At 37.7% G+C, this 15,232-nt stretch overlaps 3 protein-coding genes across 3 annotated transcripts; all 3 read left to right on the forward strand.

Moving 5' to 3' along the window:
- Positions 1 to 2,615: 2,615 nt before the first annotated feature.
- LOC147280984 (putative E3 ubiquitin-protein ligase LUL4) lies at positions 2,616 to 6,397 on the forward strand. Its single transcript, XM_086247946.1, has 3 exons — positions 2,616 to 3,208; positions 4,159 to 4,669; positions 5,467 to 6,397. The coding sequence occupies exons 1-3, from the start codon at positions 2,739 to 2,741 to the stop codon at positions 5,578 to 5,580; spliced, it is 1,095 nt and encodes a 364-aa protein (XP_086104072.1). The 5' UTR covers positions 2,616 to 2,738; the 3' UTR covers positions 5,581 to 6,397.
- Positions 6,398 to 9,003: 2,606 nt separating this feature from the next.
- Positions 9,004 to 11,597, forward strand: LOC147280985 (Heavy metal transport/detoxification superfamily protein). The gene is made up of 3 exons (XM_086247424.1): positions 9,004 to 9,234; positions 9,395 to 9,470; positions 9,670 to 11,597. The coding sequence occupies exons 1-3, from the start codon at positions 9,205 to 9,207 to the stop codon at positions 11,379 to 11,381; spliced, it is 1,818 nt and encodes a 605-aa protein (XP_086103550.1). The 5' UTR covers positions 9,004 to 9,204; the 3' UTR covers positions 11,382 to 11,597.
- A 1,642-nt stretch (positions 11,598 to 13,239) lies between these two features.
- Positions 13,240 to 14,529, forward strand: LOC147280986 (gamma conglutin 1-like). Its single transcript, XM_086246458.1, has one exon. It carries the CDS (start codon positions 13,240 to 13,242, stop codon positions 14,527 to 14,529), a length of 1,290 nt encoding a protein of 429 aa, XP_086102584.1.
- Positions 14,530 to 15,232: the final 703 nt, after the last annotated feature.

The following is a 15,232-nucleotide window of genomic DNA, read 5'->3' on the forward strand; positions in this document are numbered from 1 at the left end:
TTTTATTATATAAATATGCGGATTAATTCATTCATCATATAATCTTAGATTGGGAAGATGGAGCATTCATACATACAACTCATAGTCCATTAAGGGACACTAGTTTTTGTTGGGATGTGGCCTATATGAATGGAACTCATAGTCCAGGTTGATCAAAACTGGGTCATGAAGGAGTTCACCAGGGAACAAATTAAAGAGTTTCTTAATTGGTTGAATCTCAGGATGATGGGAAGCTCTTATTGGCAAGCTAGTTGTTGTGGTTATTCCGATTGCCATTGGCATATTTTGCAGTTTGATCCATCGCGGAAAGAGTGGACTAGAATTCAAAGTTTGGGAAATCAAGTCTTGTTTGTGTCCTTACTATATTAATAAATCATCGATGATTGTTTTTCATCATAGCATGGTACGTACTCTACCACTCGTATACTTTACAAACATTAATATTAGCTATGACTTGAATGGGTAAGGTTGACAATTTATTTTTTTGTGAATACAAGTTTGAATTTCAATTTGAACTGCGTCAATGGAACACCGACTTTGAATTTGAACAAAAAAATATAATTTTGGTAAGTATAAAAATGTGAATGAAAATATATTACACTTTTATCTTGGCAGTACTCGATCAACACCTAGCTAAAGCTGCTAAAGCTGCTAAACTGTACACTTTTCTTAAACTTCCCCATCTTTCTCTCTTTATTTTGGATTTTGGGTTTTGAATGGGGATCCATTTTAACTTGGATTTGTCAAATCTTTTCTGTTTAATAGGCTGGGCCTGGACTTCGTTAAATCAATGATAATTTGGGTCATCTCATTTGGGCTTACAAGATGTCACCGTGTATCACAAAATTCTTGTTAATTAGGGAACCAGCAACGAAATGGGGCCTCATATCATATCTTGATTAACAGACCAAATTCTCTTCTAACTAGGAGGAGGACTGGGAGTCGCTAGCTATATGTACAACTAGGGGTGCAACTTGGGCCGGGTCAACCTAAGTCTGCCAGAATCCTAGTTGATCTTTGAAGTTTGGGTTAAATACAAAAATGGTCTATAAATTTTACAGTAAATCTCAATTTAGTTCATTAACTATAAAAAGTGTCAATTTGATCTACAAACTTTTCAAGTTGTATCAAATCAGTACAAATGTTAATTTCCATTGAAAAATTTAATAAAAAACTGGTCATGTGCACAACAAGTAACCACATTTTCAGAGATATTTCAGTCCGTTCATCACATTTTCATGTGACTAATTCTGTTAATTTTTGAATGGAAGTTAACGTTTGTACTGCTTTGATACAACTTGGAAAGTTCATGGATCAAATTGACATTTTTTATAGTTAGTTGACCAAATTGAGATTCACTGTAAAATTCGTGAACCATTTTTTTATTTAACCCTTGAAGTTTTGAAATATTGTGATTGATTAATCGAGATAATTGTGTTAATGCTTTTATCAAGATTTTTTTTTTCACAAGTTGAAACCAACTTATTTCTTGATTTTGCAAGTCGAGTCCAACTCAAGAAATTGGACAACTTGAATCCATTCCGAATTGAGGTTCGATTGTGGTGGGTTCATTTGGGTTAACCTTGCAATCCGCTCGAGTTGCACCCCTACGTACAACAAAGGCCAATGAGTGAATTCCTATGATCATCAAGCAATATATACAACAGATTTCATTGTTTGATATAAAAATTAGGGATTAATGTCAATTTGGTCCCTGAACTATTATATTTATATCAGTTTGGTCTCAAGACTTTTAATTTAAAAAATTTAGTCCCCAAATTTTTTCAATTTTTTTAATTGAAGTTATTTAGTCAATTTACACACTTTTCATCCATAAACATCAATTATACTTTACTTGTTTATGAGCCCCGACCATGTTTCTCAAGCCAAAACAATAACAATATCCACTAATATGAACATCCAAGACAAAAACAACAATTGGCTTTGAACGAAAAATGTGTAAATTGACTGAATAATTTCAATTGGCAAAATTAAAAAAAGTACAAGGACTAAATTTTTTAAATTAGAAATCTGGAAATTAAACTGATATAAGTATAATAATATGAAAATTAAATTGACATTAATTCCTAAAAACTAATATTTTAATCAAGCACCTCTCTATTTATGATCCTGTTCGCATTGATGTTGTAGGTAAGATTTAACGGCAAAATTATCTCGTCATACAATAAAACATTGATAACGGAGCATAATATATATATATTTTTTCTATAATGACAAATTTTTCCAAATAAATTTATACTTGTCAAATTATAATTTCACTTTCATACGGGTAAAGAGCCAAACATTACTTTGAGGTCGTCCCTCCGTCCTTGTGCGCGTAGAAACTTCCATTGCGTGTATTAATTGTCACATCCAAATCTCACATTCTCACGTTCATTCCACAATCCAAAATTTCAAACCTTTTTTCTCTCTCGCTTTTTTATTTTTTTTTATTATTCCTATTTGATTAAATTTTATCATATATTCATATGCCGTAAAATTATAATGAACCCAAATTTCCTTCCATTTTCTTGTTTAGGTGGGAAAATCTCCTGGTATGTTGGCAACTTGGCAAACCCAAGAATCAAATTAAACAAAACAATGTTTATAGCAACAACCAAATTTGACCACCAAAATCACACGCACAATTATATATCCCACTTGGAACAAAACTTAACCTAAAGCCTTAAAAATTGTACCTTGGATTTTTCTCGGATTACTGATCTCTGTCAAAAAACATGGGTCACTCTCTAAGCACAAGAAGAAGACGAAGAAGAAATCATCACCAAAACCCACCACTACCTCAACACTCTTATTCAACAACAACAACTAATACTAACATCAACACAACAAACCCAATACCCTCTTCTTCTTCTTCATCACTGAATTCACAGCCTTCACCACCACCCACATATGCCTTCGCTGTCAATACTCCTTATCCTTCAACCCCACACCCTCCTAATCCTGCGCACCCTTCCACTTCACTAATTGACGTACAACCCGTTACGGTTCGACCCAGTCTGCATAATGGGTCAGCCTTGGTTCGGCCTCCGGTGCCACCCTCGTACCCACCGCCACCTTATGTCAGCGCCAAGAGGATCAAAAACGATGTCAACGTGCATAAGGATAGTATAAGGCTTAGTTTGGATGATCAAGATTTCGAGTCTTACTTGGTTTCTTTCACTTTTGATGCTCTTGTTGATGGAAGGTACTTAATGATTTCTTTGTATAGATTTTACTAATAAGCGCTTTGTGAAAATCTGAATTTTGTTCTTTTGGTTTTTGCTATTCTCTGTTTCTTTACTCCTAGCATGCCTTTTGCTTTGTGTTGTTGTTAATTTGGTTTGTGGGCGTTGAGAGCTTTTGTTTATTGATTGCTTCTTGTTAGTGAGTTTAAGCAAAGTTGATTTTTTTTCTTGTTGGAAAAGACATCCATGTTTTGAATTGGAGTTTAAGTAGGCATTGAAAATCTAGTGTTTCACTAAGAATTTTATTTGATTATGGGGCATGCCGCATGTGTAGTTTCGATTGAAATTATATGAATCCATTGATATATAGTCATATAGAGCATTTGATTTCCATCCCAAGCCAAAGCATAGGCCACAAAATGTGGCAGAGATTTCAAATTCTCTGTTTGTTGTTATTTTGCAATAACTTCAATTTTACGAAGCTGAATTCTTTATTTTACTAAGCCAAATATGATTACTAATTTCAACAAAGCTTCCAACTTAGTGATATTCGTTGTAATGAACTAATGATGGTTTTTGTGCCTTTGCAATTATGCCAATGGACGGAAAATGGAATGATTAAGTTCTATGACATGCTAATGGCTTTTCAGTTGATTTTTTGATTGGAAGTTGTGTATCTTATAAGGTGCTGCCTAGTGCCTAATGCTTTGGTTAAGGGTTGAGTAATTCTAGTTGATTTTGTCCCTGAATATCTGATCTGAATTGCTCTGAAGTTCAAACTTTATATTTGTTTCCTGCTATGATAACTAATGATAGCGGTTGGGAGTTTGTGGGATCACTAAATAACTGAACTTTTGGGAGTAAGAAATAACAATTTTCCTCCCCCCTCCCTCTCTTGTGTATAAAATGAGTTTACTTCATGCATATGATGCCTTTTTTCTCATTTCCTGCTCCTTTTTCTTAACGACAGCATTACAATATCTTACTTTGCAAAGGAAGGGGCCAACTGCACATTTACTCCATTATACCCTGAATTCTATATGCCAAGGAGAATCCCCTTTCAGAAAGGACTGGGCCAGAAATTCCGCCAGCCTTCAGGAACTGGTGTTGACCTTGGTTTCTTTGAAATGGATGAGCTATCAAATCCCTCGCCAACAGAAGATGTTTTTCCGCTTGTTATCAATGCAGAGTCGTGCTTGTCACCTCTCTCAACTGATGCAGAATCAAATCAGCCTCTGGCAAAGTTGTCTCCTCATGCACAGATGACTCAAGCTGTAGTGGAAAAGAATAATGAGGGTCACATTCAAGTGAGAGTAATCAAGCAAATTTTGTGGATTGATGGTGTCCACTATGAGCTCCGTGAACTTTATGGAATTGGTAATTCGGACGCAGCAGGCTTTGATGACAGTGATCTGGGGAAAGAATGTGTCATATGCATGACTGAGCCAAAGGATACAGCTGTTTTGCCTTGTAGACATATGGTAAGAGCCCCAATTTTTCTCCTGTTTGTTAATGTCCCAAAGAATGTCTGAACTTAGATAACATCATATTCTTAGCCAGACCAGTACCTAATCAGGCCAATGAAGCAACCAAACCAGCAATTGGTTCTGGGTCACATGATAAATTGAATAACCAAATGGAAACATTTGTTATAGGAATCAATACTCTAGGTGATGCAAAGGATGCAAAGGCCTTGAGTTGGGCTTTTATCAGTTATTTACAACTTAGTATAAGGTCAGGGAAGTATTTGGTAGTTAAAAGAATAAATGCCATTAGTGTTATGATTGTGTGTGCGTGTGTTTGTTTGTTCTTTCGCTGTCATGGTTTGGTTATGTAGGGATTCTTTTTTTTTTTTTTTAGTAAGAGTTATGTAGGGATTCAAGAGCTGTGAAATGGTCTGTTAGTGGTAACACATATTAGTTGATCTGGGGTGTCCAATCCCAATTCAAAATTTTGTTTGTTCTGCTTGTTGATTGGCAGATTGGGTGATAAATTTAACCTAGTTTTTTGCCCATAATTTTTCTCCAACTGAGAACAATACATTACTTAACTTGGAAAAATATTGTGCAAGATCGGATCTAGCTTCAGTAATGACCTTAGTTTCTGATACCTTGTTAGAACTTTTTAGCCATATGTTCCAATGCTATTATGCTTAAGTTTGGTTTTGTTGCAATGAGCTGAGTTCATTAAGTACTTTGCATCGACATCATAAGCAGAGTTCATTATATATTTTGCATCATCCTCTCCTCTCCCATGTTAAACACCAGTTTTGCATCAGTGTATGTGCAGTGACTGTGCAAAAGCATTGAGGCTTCAATCTGACAAGTGTCCTATATGCCGCCAGCCCGTCCAAGAACTTATAGAGATCAAGGTTGATAAAGGTGTGAGCTAAGGCACCTCCCTTTTTCTTTTTTCTTTTTGTTTGGGGGTGGGAAAGGAATATCATCGCTATGTTTGTGTTCATTTTAGAATTCATGAACTTTCCTGCGTTTCTTTACTTTTTTTGACTGAACAATTATGAACATGTTTACAGGTATACAAAGCAATAATCAGTGATAATGATTTTTCATGTCTTCTTTCTTTTACTCAATAAACTATGGTATTGGTTGTGCAACAATGTGGAAGAAAAAGAACATAGCGTTCTTCTCCTTTCTAAGATATTGTATATAGTTTTACAATAACAGTTGAATTTTCATCAGAATATTTGCTAGAGGTGTGTGTGTGTGTGTGAGAAGCTTCAAAGGACAAAGGGAGGGAATATTTGCGACACAAGTTAGAATAAGAAGGAAAAGTGTTAAAAGAGTTGGGTTACGAGAACAAAAGAGGGGACAAAAGTGAGGTCTCCAGTCGTGATTTATGTCTAAATGTGAAAAGCAATCAATGACTATGACCATGCTTACTACTCATTGTTGGGAATTTGAGTCGTATTGGGTTTCTTCTTTACCCTACACTTTTATGCATCTCTCAGTCACAGTAAGATTTATGTAGTCCCCAAGATATAATTGCTATTGTGCACTACACATGCATCCCAACTCTACTTGTTGGAGCTGCCGCGTATTCAATACATCAACAAAATTGGACAAGTGCTGTGAAGTTGCTTCTCGTGTATGGGATTCATAATATGTATAATGTGAGTGAGTTTATTATCTCCGTGACATCAGAAGAATTCAATCATTCATCGTGTAAATGTAACCACCCCATGTATGGAGTACCAATGGATGCAGCCTACTAACATTATAACAATTTCACCCAATAATAATGTTAGGTGTATCAAATTTGGTACTACTTTGTGTACTATCTTAGTAAAAGTGAGTCCTACTTGTATGTGTGTGGTACACAATCTGGTACACTCAAACATTACTCTTCACCCAATTGAGTTTGACCCATCTGTCTTCTGCATATTAAGTTGGGTAGGACATAGAGGGAAGGATGGAAATAGGAATAGAGATAAAACCCCTTCTAAGCTTGCCATCATTCATTCCTTTAATCAAGTGATTTTGAACAAATTGTTGGTGCCCGGAGGAATGAAGAATATCTTAACATAAACAAAAAAGAAAGACATTTCCCAAAAAGAAAAGAAAAAAACACTAAAAAAGAGTATCTTAAACAAAATTAGTTAGTTGTAACTTGTAACTTGTATACTTATATTTTCTTTTTTTTTTAAGCTATGAAATTACATTTGGGTTAAAGAAAATTGGGTAATTGATAAATGCGATTCATCTGAATAAGCGTGATGGGGGGAAAACCAATAATTGACTTTATCCCCATCAAATCCAACATGAGGAAGGAGCCTGTTTAGTGTTTAGTATTTTCAGAGGTGACTGTTCACCAACTAGACCATAAAGTTGGACCCCAACCCACAAACAAACCGTGACGAGTCCATTAATAGGCCCTAGCCTCTGACCTAATTGTCCCCCAATAAGGGTACCCCACCCCTTTGTTGGGGACCCAGCTGAGTTAATTACCCTCAGAAACCAGCTGTGAAACAGGTACCCCTTTGGCCATTTCCCTTCGGTACGTCACAAATAATATCTTGCATGAGCCATCCAACAGGGTTACAGAGATACAGTAATTTGATTGATAGAAATGGTTTTAAGAAGCAATTCATAATCCATCTTTTCTTTTGTCCTCAAATTTCATACCAAAACAAGAAAAATACAAACTATAGCTTGACTTTCTTTCACACAAGATTGCAATCCTTTCCCATCTGACTAAAAAAACATGGGTTATATGGTACAGATTCTTGTCCTAGGAGTTGAATAATTTAGGCATGCGCAATCTGCAAAGAACCAAAGTTCATTTGAGCCCAGATGGGTTAAAGTAAAGTGGCTAGTGATCTGAAAGCAAATCATTCTATCAAATTGCTTTTGAGGATTGGAAATTTGGAATGTTCACTTCACATTGTTCAACATAGTTGCTAGATATTTTGGTTTGGTGCCTACAAGATTTGAACAGTGAAAGTAGAAGTGACAATGTATAATTTAACCTCAACTGCACAACTTCACACAAAATGCAAATAAAATATAGTTCTTTTTTCCTTCTATTTGTTTGATCTCCAATTATTAAAGAAGTTTACTAATCAAGGTTTGGGGTTCAATTTCAAAAGCCATTTTGTGAGCTACCCCATGTTGCATAAAAGCATTTTAATAAGGTTAAATTTTTTTGGATTTGTAACTTTGTGGATTGTGGTGGGGTTCATTTTTGTCACCATTCAAATCAAACCCCTTTTACAGGGATGGGATATCTTGATTTTTCCTCTCTATTTTGTTTTTCTTTTTTCGAAAGTAAATAAAGAAGAAAATGAGGGTAACAATTTCTTGACGGGTTAGGCTTTTGAGGAGGACAAACTATAATTTGGTTGCAAAAGAAGGGTTCAAACTCAGAGATGTCATTCTTCTTCATCTTCTTTTCAGTCTGAGATTTTGGACTCCTTTTATTCATGGCTGTCCAGGAGCTAACAAGGGTTGGATTTGAAATGCTTTTGGCAATTTGGCCTTAGGTAAATTGGCAATTTTGGTCTTATTATAGATTCCCACTTCAGATGGTCAAACTGACAACCATACCACTCACAAGCTTAAAAAAAAAAAAATTAGATGACACTGTCCTGGCAATTGGGCATGAGCTCGATCTTGCCACCCTCATGTTTAAGCCTAAAGATTCCAATCTTGCTGTACTTGACAATATGCTCAAATAGGAGTAAAATATAACTAAAAGTCTAAAACAAAGAGAAAAAGGCAAATGACCGAAAGGTTATGGTTGGGCATGCATTTCACTGTTTTCACACCTTGTCATGAATTTTTAATATGAGGGTAGATTAGTCAGACATTAATTGATATCTTCTAAAGACGAAAGCCTTGAATGTCTTACAAATCGAAATTCTGTACAGTTAAACACTCATTATTTAGTCTTGTACACTTTACATTAAATAATTTATCAAACACTGGGGAAACTTTATTGGGCTTATATAATTGTAGAAGGACATTTGACTGACCAAGCCCGGATACAAAGGGCCAGCCTATGGTGTCTAGTGATCAAGTGATCAACTACCCCCACCATATTTATGGCTCATGATCCCAGGGCATAGGGCCCATTGTTAGTGATTGATCTTTAACCGAATCATGTCTTCCATTCCTCTTAATATTATTACCAAAGTAGGTTATTAAAACACTTTCTCAAGGACACAAAATTATAAAGCTATGTACTTTAGAGCCTTAATATACAATTATACAAAGCCATGTACATCCAAGCTATTCCAGCTGTTTGTGTATAATATGTTATATGCCTTGCAGCAATACCAAACCGCCTTCACTCTCTCTCCTCTCTCTCTTTTTAAAAAATTGTTTCAAAGGGAGTAGTACACAAAACCCTCGAACAGAGGAAGAAAGCAAAAAGATAAAGTGTTTAATGCTCACCAACCGACTTTGAACTCTCTTCTCACTTAAACCTCTCTGTCTCCCTTATATCCTCAGCTCACATCCTCAAAACCCAATTGCTCTTTCTCTCTCTCACATAAAAGATGAGCAAGCAAGAGTTCATGAAGCTTCAGGTACACCCTTTTTACCATTTTTGTTTATAATGTTCTCAAACCAAGCTGTTTAGTTTAGGACCATTTTCATTCCTCTGTATATAGGCTCTTAATTCTGTGTCTTAATATGTGGTAAGTAACTCAGTTTAATTTGGTTTGTTTGCGGTTGCTTCACTTGCAGAGTTGTGTTCTCAGAGTGAATATTCACTGTGATGGCTGTAAGCAGAAAGTAAAGAAATTGTTGCAGAAAATTGATGGTATGTTCCTTTTTTTTGCTACCATATATCTTACGCAAAAAATTTGATTCATTTTTGTCATTAATTTTACCTTACAATATTGTTTATGTTTTTTACTATTTTTTAATATAATGTTGTAAATATCAATGGGTCTATTGATTTAGTGATGGAGCTAGTTTTTTTTCACTGATTTTCTGAAATTGAAATGGTCTTTGTGTAGGTGTGTATACTACCACTATAGATGCAGAGCAAGGTAAGGTGACTGTGACAGGGAATGTAGATCCAGCCAAACTCATTAAGAAGCTTGAAAAGTCAGGGAAACATGCAGAGCTTTGGGGAGGCCAAAAGGGGTCAAACTACAGTCAACCCCAACTCAATAACCAGTTCAAGAACATGATGCCTATTGAGAATAATGGCAAAGGTGGCAAAGACAACAACAAGTCTCAGAAGGGTGGAATGGATCAACCAAAGGGTGGCCAACAACAAGCACAACAACAACAACTACAACTACAACAGCTACAACAACAACAACTACAACTACAACAGCTACAACAGCTACAACAACAAATGAAAGGGGCTAAAGACATGAAGATGCCCCCCAAAGACCAGAAATCTGTCAAGTTCAGTTTGCCTGAGGATGAATTTGATGTCAGTGATGGTGAGTTTGATGAATTTGATGATGAATTGGATGATGAGTTTGATGATGATTATGATGATGATGAAGAAGAGTTTAATCATGGCCATCAGATGCCCAACAAGATGATGCCTCCTTCTATGGGTAAGGGAAATGGGCCACAAGGGCCCTATGGGAAGATGATGCCTGTTATGGGTAATGGGCCACAAGGGCCTTATGGGAAGATGATGCCAATCATGGGTAATGGCCATGGGCCGCATGGGCCCAGTGGAATGATCAATATGCATGCTATGAACGACAAGAAGTTAGGTGGTGGTGGTGGGGGAGGGCCTGGCAAGAAAGGTGAGGTTATTGATTTCCCTATACAAGTGAAGGGTATGAGTGGCAATAAGGAAAAGAAGAGTGGCAAGGATGGGAAGGAAGGAAAGAAAGGTGGTGGTGGTGGTGGTAAAGATAAAAATGGTGGAAGTAGCAAGAAACAAGATGGTAAAGATAAAAATGGTGCGAAAAAAGGAGGTGGGTTGCTAGGATGGCTTAGTAGAAGTACTAGTAAAGGAAGGGATTGTACTAGTGGTGCCAATAATGGTGGTGGAAGCAATAATGGCAATGGAGGGAAAAAAGGTGGAGCCAAACATGATGGGGCCCATGAAAGTAACAAAGTGAAAAATGGGTACCATGAAATTGATGTCATCAATCATAGCAAAGATACCAAAGGAGGCAAGGGAGGCAAAGGAGGCAAAGGGGGAGGCAATGGAGGCGGTGGAGGCAAAGGCAATGGTGGTGGTGGTGGTGGTGGTGGTGGTGGCAATGGTGGGGATATGCATCAAATGGGCCAAATTGGTCAGATGGGCCAAATTGGTCAGATGGGCCAAATGGGTCAGATGGGTCAAATGGGCCAAATGAGGCAGATGGGGCAAATGGGCCGTGGTGGTGAGAATGTGGGTCAGATAGGACCAATGGGTAACTATCCAATGGGTCAGATGGGTAACTTTCCAGCAGTACAAGGACTACCTGCACCAGCAATGATGAACGGTGGATATTATCAAGGGATGGGGCCCAGTGGCAACCCTTATAACCAGCAACAGCAGCAGCAGCTGCAACAACAACAATACATGGCCATGATGATGAATCAACAGAGAGCAAATGGGGGCAATGATATGTTCCAACCGATGATGTATGGAAGACCACAGCCCCCCATGAATTACATGCCCCATTCTCCAATGCCATCATCAACAGCTTCTGATCCTTACACTCATTTTTTTAGTGATGAGAATGCCAATAGTTGCAGTGTCATGTAAAAATTGCTAGCTAGAATTTCAGTCATGTTTTTGCTTGTATTGTAAGATTAATATCTTCTGGTCTAATGCAAGGCTTGAAGTAACAATTTCTTATGTTACTTGGTAGGAAAATTCTATAGTACGAAACAATTCTAGCTTAGGAAGTTACTCTTAATCTTAGACTTTGATGAGTTCACTTTTTTATATGTGGGTTTAAATTTGTAAACTGTTAGATGTGTTTTTATGTTACAGGAGTAATTGCTCAATTTTGATCCCTAGTCCCTTATCCTTTCATCCCTCAAATCTGTCATTTTTATGCATAACACCAAACCCACTGAATCAGTGACTATCTCACACTACCTCCTCATCAATTTCGAAAAGCCACCGATGATTTGTTTAATCAATTTGTTTGATGAGGGTCTCATTTAAATATTGAGGTTATGATTCTCATGAAGTCACTGTCACATTGTCGATCATTATGATATATGGGGTTTGGAGGGTAGGCACTTTCTTCAATGATGCACTATGTGTGGGATTCAACTGGGATATATATTTAATGCATCAATCTCTATCTGTTCAAATTATTAGGTCCATCTTGTACCACTTTTTGACTTCCATTCCTCACCAATCAGTCACCAGTCCCATTGGGGTTGGAAAGGTTGGAAAACGTGGTTCAATTTTTTTTTATGGTAGATTGGGATAGGGTCGCTCCAATGCACTAAAAATTTAATGTACTCTGAATGCGTGTGATAGATTCATAATATCTTTTATGTGGGGTAAATGTGTGAGTGGGTTAAGAGTTTGGTATCAGTACCAACACAGTACTGTAGAAGAATCAATTAGAGTAAGATTGAATCATATTTGAATCCATAACTTATTCTAATTCTTTCATTTTTTTTAGTTAACCATTTAGAGGGGTTCAAAAACGTGGCTTAGGCCTTAGTGGCAGTATACAGTATGCAGAACCACCAGTAATTTCTTAGTGGGTGGGGAATGAGATCAAAAAAAGAAAATATGGAAAAAAGAAAATTTGTGGGGTAAGTACTCAAAAGATGGGTCCTTTTAGAATTTCCCTAATAAGTTCTACAATTAATAACTATGAAGATCTCTTACAAAACAAAAGAGAAAAGAAATTCAATTTACAACTGGCATCATTATTTTGAAGAATCTAAAACTGCTGGACGTTTTATTTTTAAATGATTAAATAATTTATAACTGAAGATCAGGTGATATAAGATGACCATCCATTTTCTGTATTTACTTGGCTTTAAATTACTTAAAATAATGAACCTTGTTAGCATATTATCTTTAGTATAAGTGTCAGTTTACCCTTACAAGTAGGAATTGGATTAGTCTTTTGCACCACCAATTTGATGTTTGCTTTGCCTTCAACTTGAAGATGCTAAGAAATCCGGGTGTCAAGTGTTTCCAAGCCCATGAGGCCCAATATTTTGAGCTAATGATACACTTGTTGTTTGTTGCTCAAACCAGAAGCTAATGCATGGCTGGTGCAGCTATTGAAGCCCTTATTCACTGCCAAGTACCCCTACACACTCACCAACTCTTTGTTTTCTTATCAAGATTATGCTCATCTTTTGCTCTTCCTCACCCAAACTTAGCATGTGAACCCCCCCACATATATCGTCACAAAAACTGCAAAAAAGCCTACCAAAAACCAAAACACCCTCTTATGAACAATGACATTCATGAACAATGCCAAAACCTAAAATGTCCATATCCATGTCTATAATGCTCTAGACCCTACCCTAATTTAGTAACACCCCCTCTATAAATTGCAAACAATGCTCAATAACTCTTTACCAAGCAACCCCATTTCCTATACCCAAAACTAGCTTGTGCAATTCCAATTCTATCATCCATGGCTTCTTTCCTTCACAATCTTCTGCTCTTGTTCTCTTTAGCCCTTGTCATTCTCATATCCTCAGCAGCCAACACACAAACCCGAACCCCAATCCCCATCAGGCCCAACAAGCTTGTTGTGCCTGTGCAGAAAGATAGGGCAACCAATCTCCATGTGGCCCAAATTTTCAAAAGAACCCCTTCCTTGAAGGTCCCTGTTGTGATTGACATAAATGGGAGGTACTTATGGGTCAATTGTGAGAACAAACTTTTGTCGTCAAGCTACAATGCCCCTAATTGCCACTCAACCCAGTGCTCCAGAGCCAGTAGCAACTACTGCCGAACCTGCTCAAGCAAAACTGGACCAGCCTGCCACAACAACGCTTGTGGGCTCATGACCATGAACCCAGTGACCCACCAAAGTGCCATGGGTGAGCTAGCAGAGGATACACTCTCAATTCAAACAACCCAAGGCTCAAGCCCAGGCCCAATGGTCACACACCCACAATTTCTCTTTGGATGTGCACCTTCCGTGCTTTTGCAAAAAGGTTTGCCCAAAAATGTTCAAGGAGTTGCTGGGCTGGGCCACAGCCCAATATCCCTACCATACCAGCTAGCTTCTCACTTTGGTTTCCCACCAAAGCTCGCCGTGTGCCTCACCTCGTCCCCGGGTGCAAACGGTGTCGTTTTCTTCGGAGATGGGCCCTACTTCATGAACCCGGGTGTTGACGTGTCACGCCAGCTCACCTACACCCCACTTACCATAGGCAAGCAAGGAGAGTACTACATCAACGTCCAATCAATAAGGATCAACAACAAGGTTGTTCCAATCAACAATGCTCTATTGCCTCCACCAAGTTCGACACGTCGTTTTGGCACCGCAATGATCAGCACCACAAATCCCTACACCGTTGTTGAACACACAATTTTCAGGGCACTCAGTCAGCTGTTCATCAACAAGCTGTCCGGGGTGCCCCAAGTGGGACCCGTGGCGCCATTTGGGGTGTGTTTTAACTCGAACCGATTGCCTTATAGCAAGGTTCCGAGCATAGACCTTGTGCTGGACCCCAACCAAAAAGTTATGTGGAGGATCTCTGGGCCCAATGTGATGGTCCAGGCCCGTCCAGGGGTCATGTGTTTGGGCCTTGTGGATGGTGGGCTCAGGCCCAAGGCTCCGATTGTCATCGGGTCACACCAGTTGGAGGATAATCTGATCCAATTGGACTTGGCTAACTCCAGGTTGGGCTTTAGCTCTTTGCTTTCCCGCAGGACTAGTTGTGCCAACTTCAACTTCACCTCCACTCCATAGATTGTGAGGACTTTGTGAGAGAAGAGGGTGTTTGGGAATGTTTTATATCAAATAAATAAAGTATGTAAAGCATAAGCTTGTGTGCTTGGTGTAGTCTCGAATAAGATGACTACAGAAATAAATAAAACTTTTTGTTTCATGTTAATTAATGTCCTAAGTTCAGTACTCCATGCATGACATACTCAAATGGGTTAAAACTCCAAATCTAACTATGGGGTATACTTTTTCTTTTTGCTAGTCTATATACTAATGTTTGATAGCTGAATGATATTTTGTTGTGTCCACATATCATATATCTTTCACCCTATGACATTTAAGGGAGAAAAAAAAAGAGAGGAAAGAAAATAGTCTTTCAGAGCCCAAAGAGCCAGTTTTGATTGTTATTCTTTTTGCTAGAATAACTGGTGAAAAAAATATAGAGAATGTTATATAAATATAAAAACCGAAAAACTTCTTGGGAAATGGCAAGTAATCCATTGTTGTATAAGCAACTTCTAAACTAAAAAAAAAAAACAAAAAACAAAAAGGAAAAGAATAAAGAACAAAAAGCAAGAAATGCACATAGTAAAGCCACGTAAGCAAAATGGTGGGCCCACCTGCGTGTCTTGTCCAATGGCTGAACAGTATGGAGCCAAAGTGTGACACTGAGTGACTGAACAGTATGGTGCGTTTTTTTATTATTATAAGTACAAACAAACAAAAT

Source organism: Dryas octopetala, chromosome 6 (assembly GCF_963921425.1).
Source record: "Dryas octopetala chromosome 6, drDryOcto1.1, whole genome shotgun sequence".
Lineage (NCBI taxonomy): Eukaryota > Viridiplantae > Streptophyta > Magnoliopsida > Rosales > Rosaceae > Dryas > Dryas octopetala.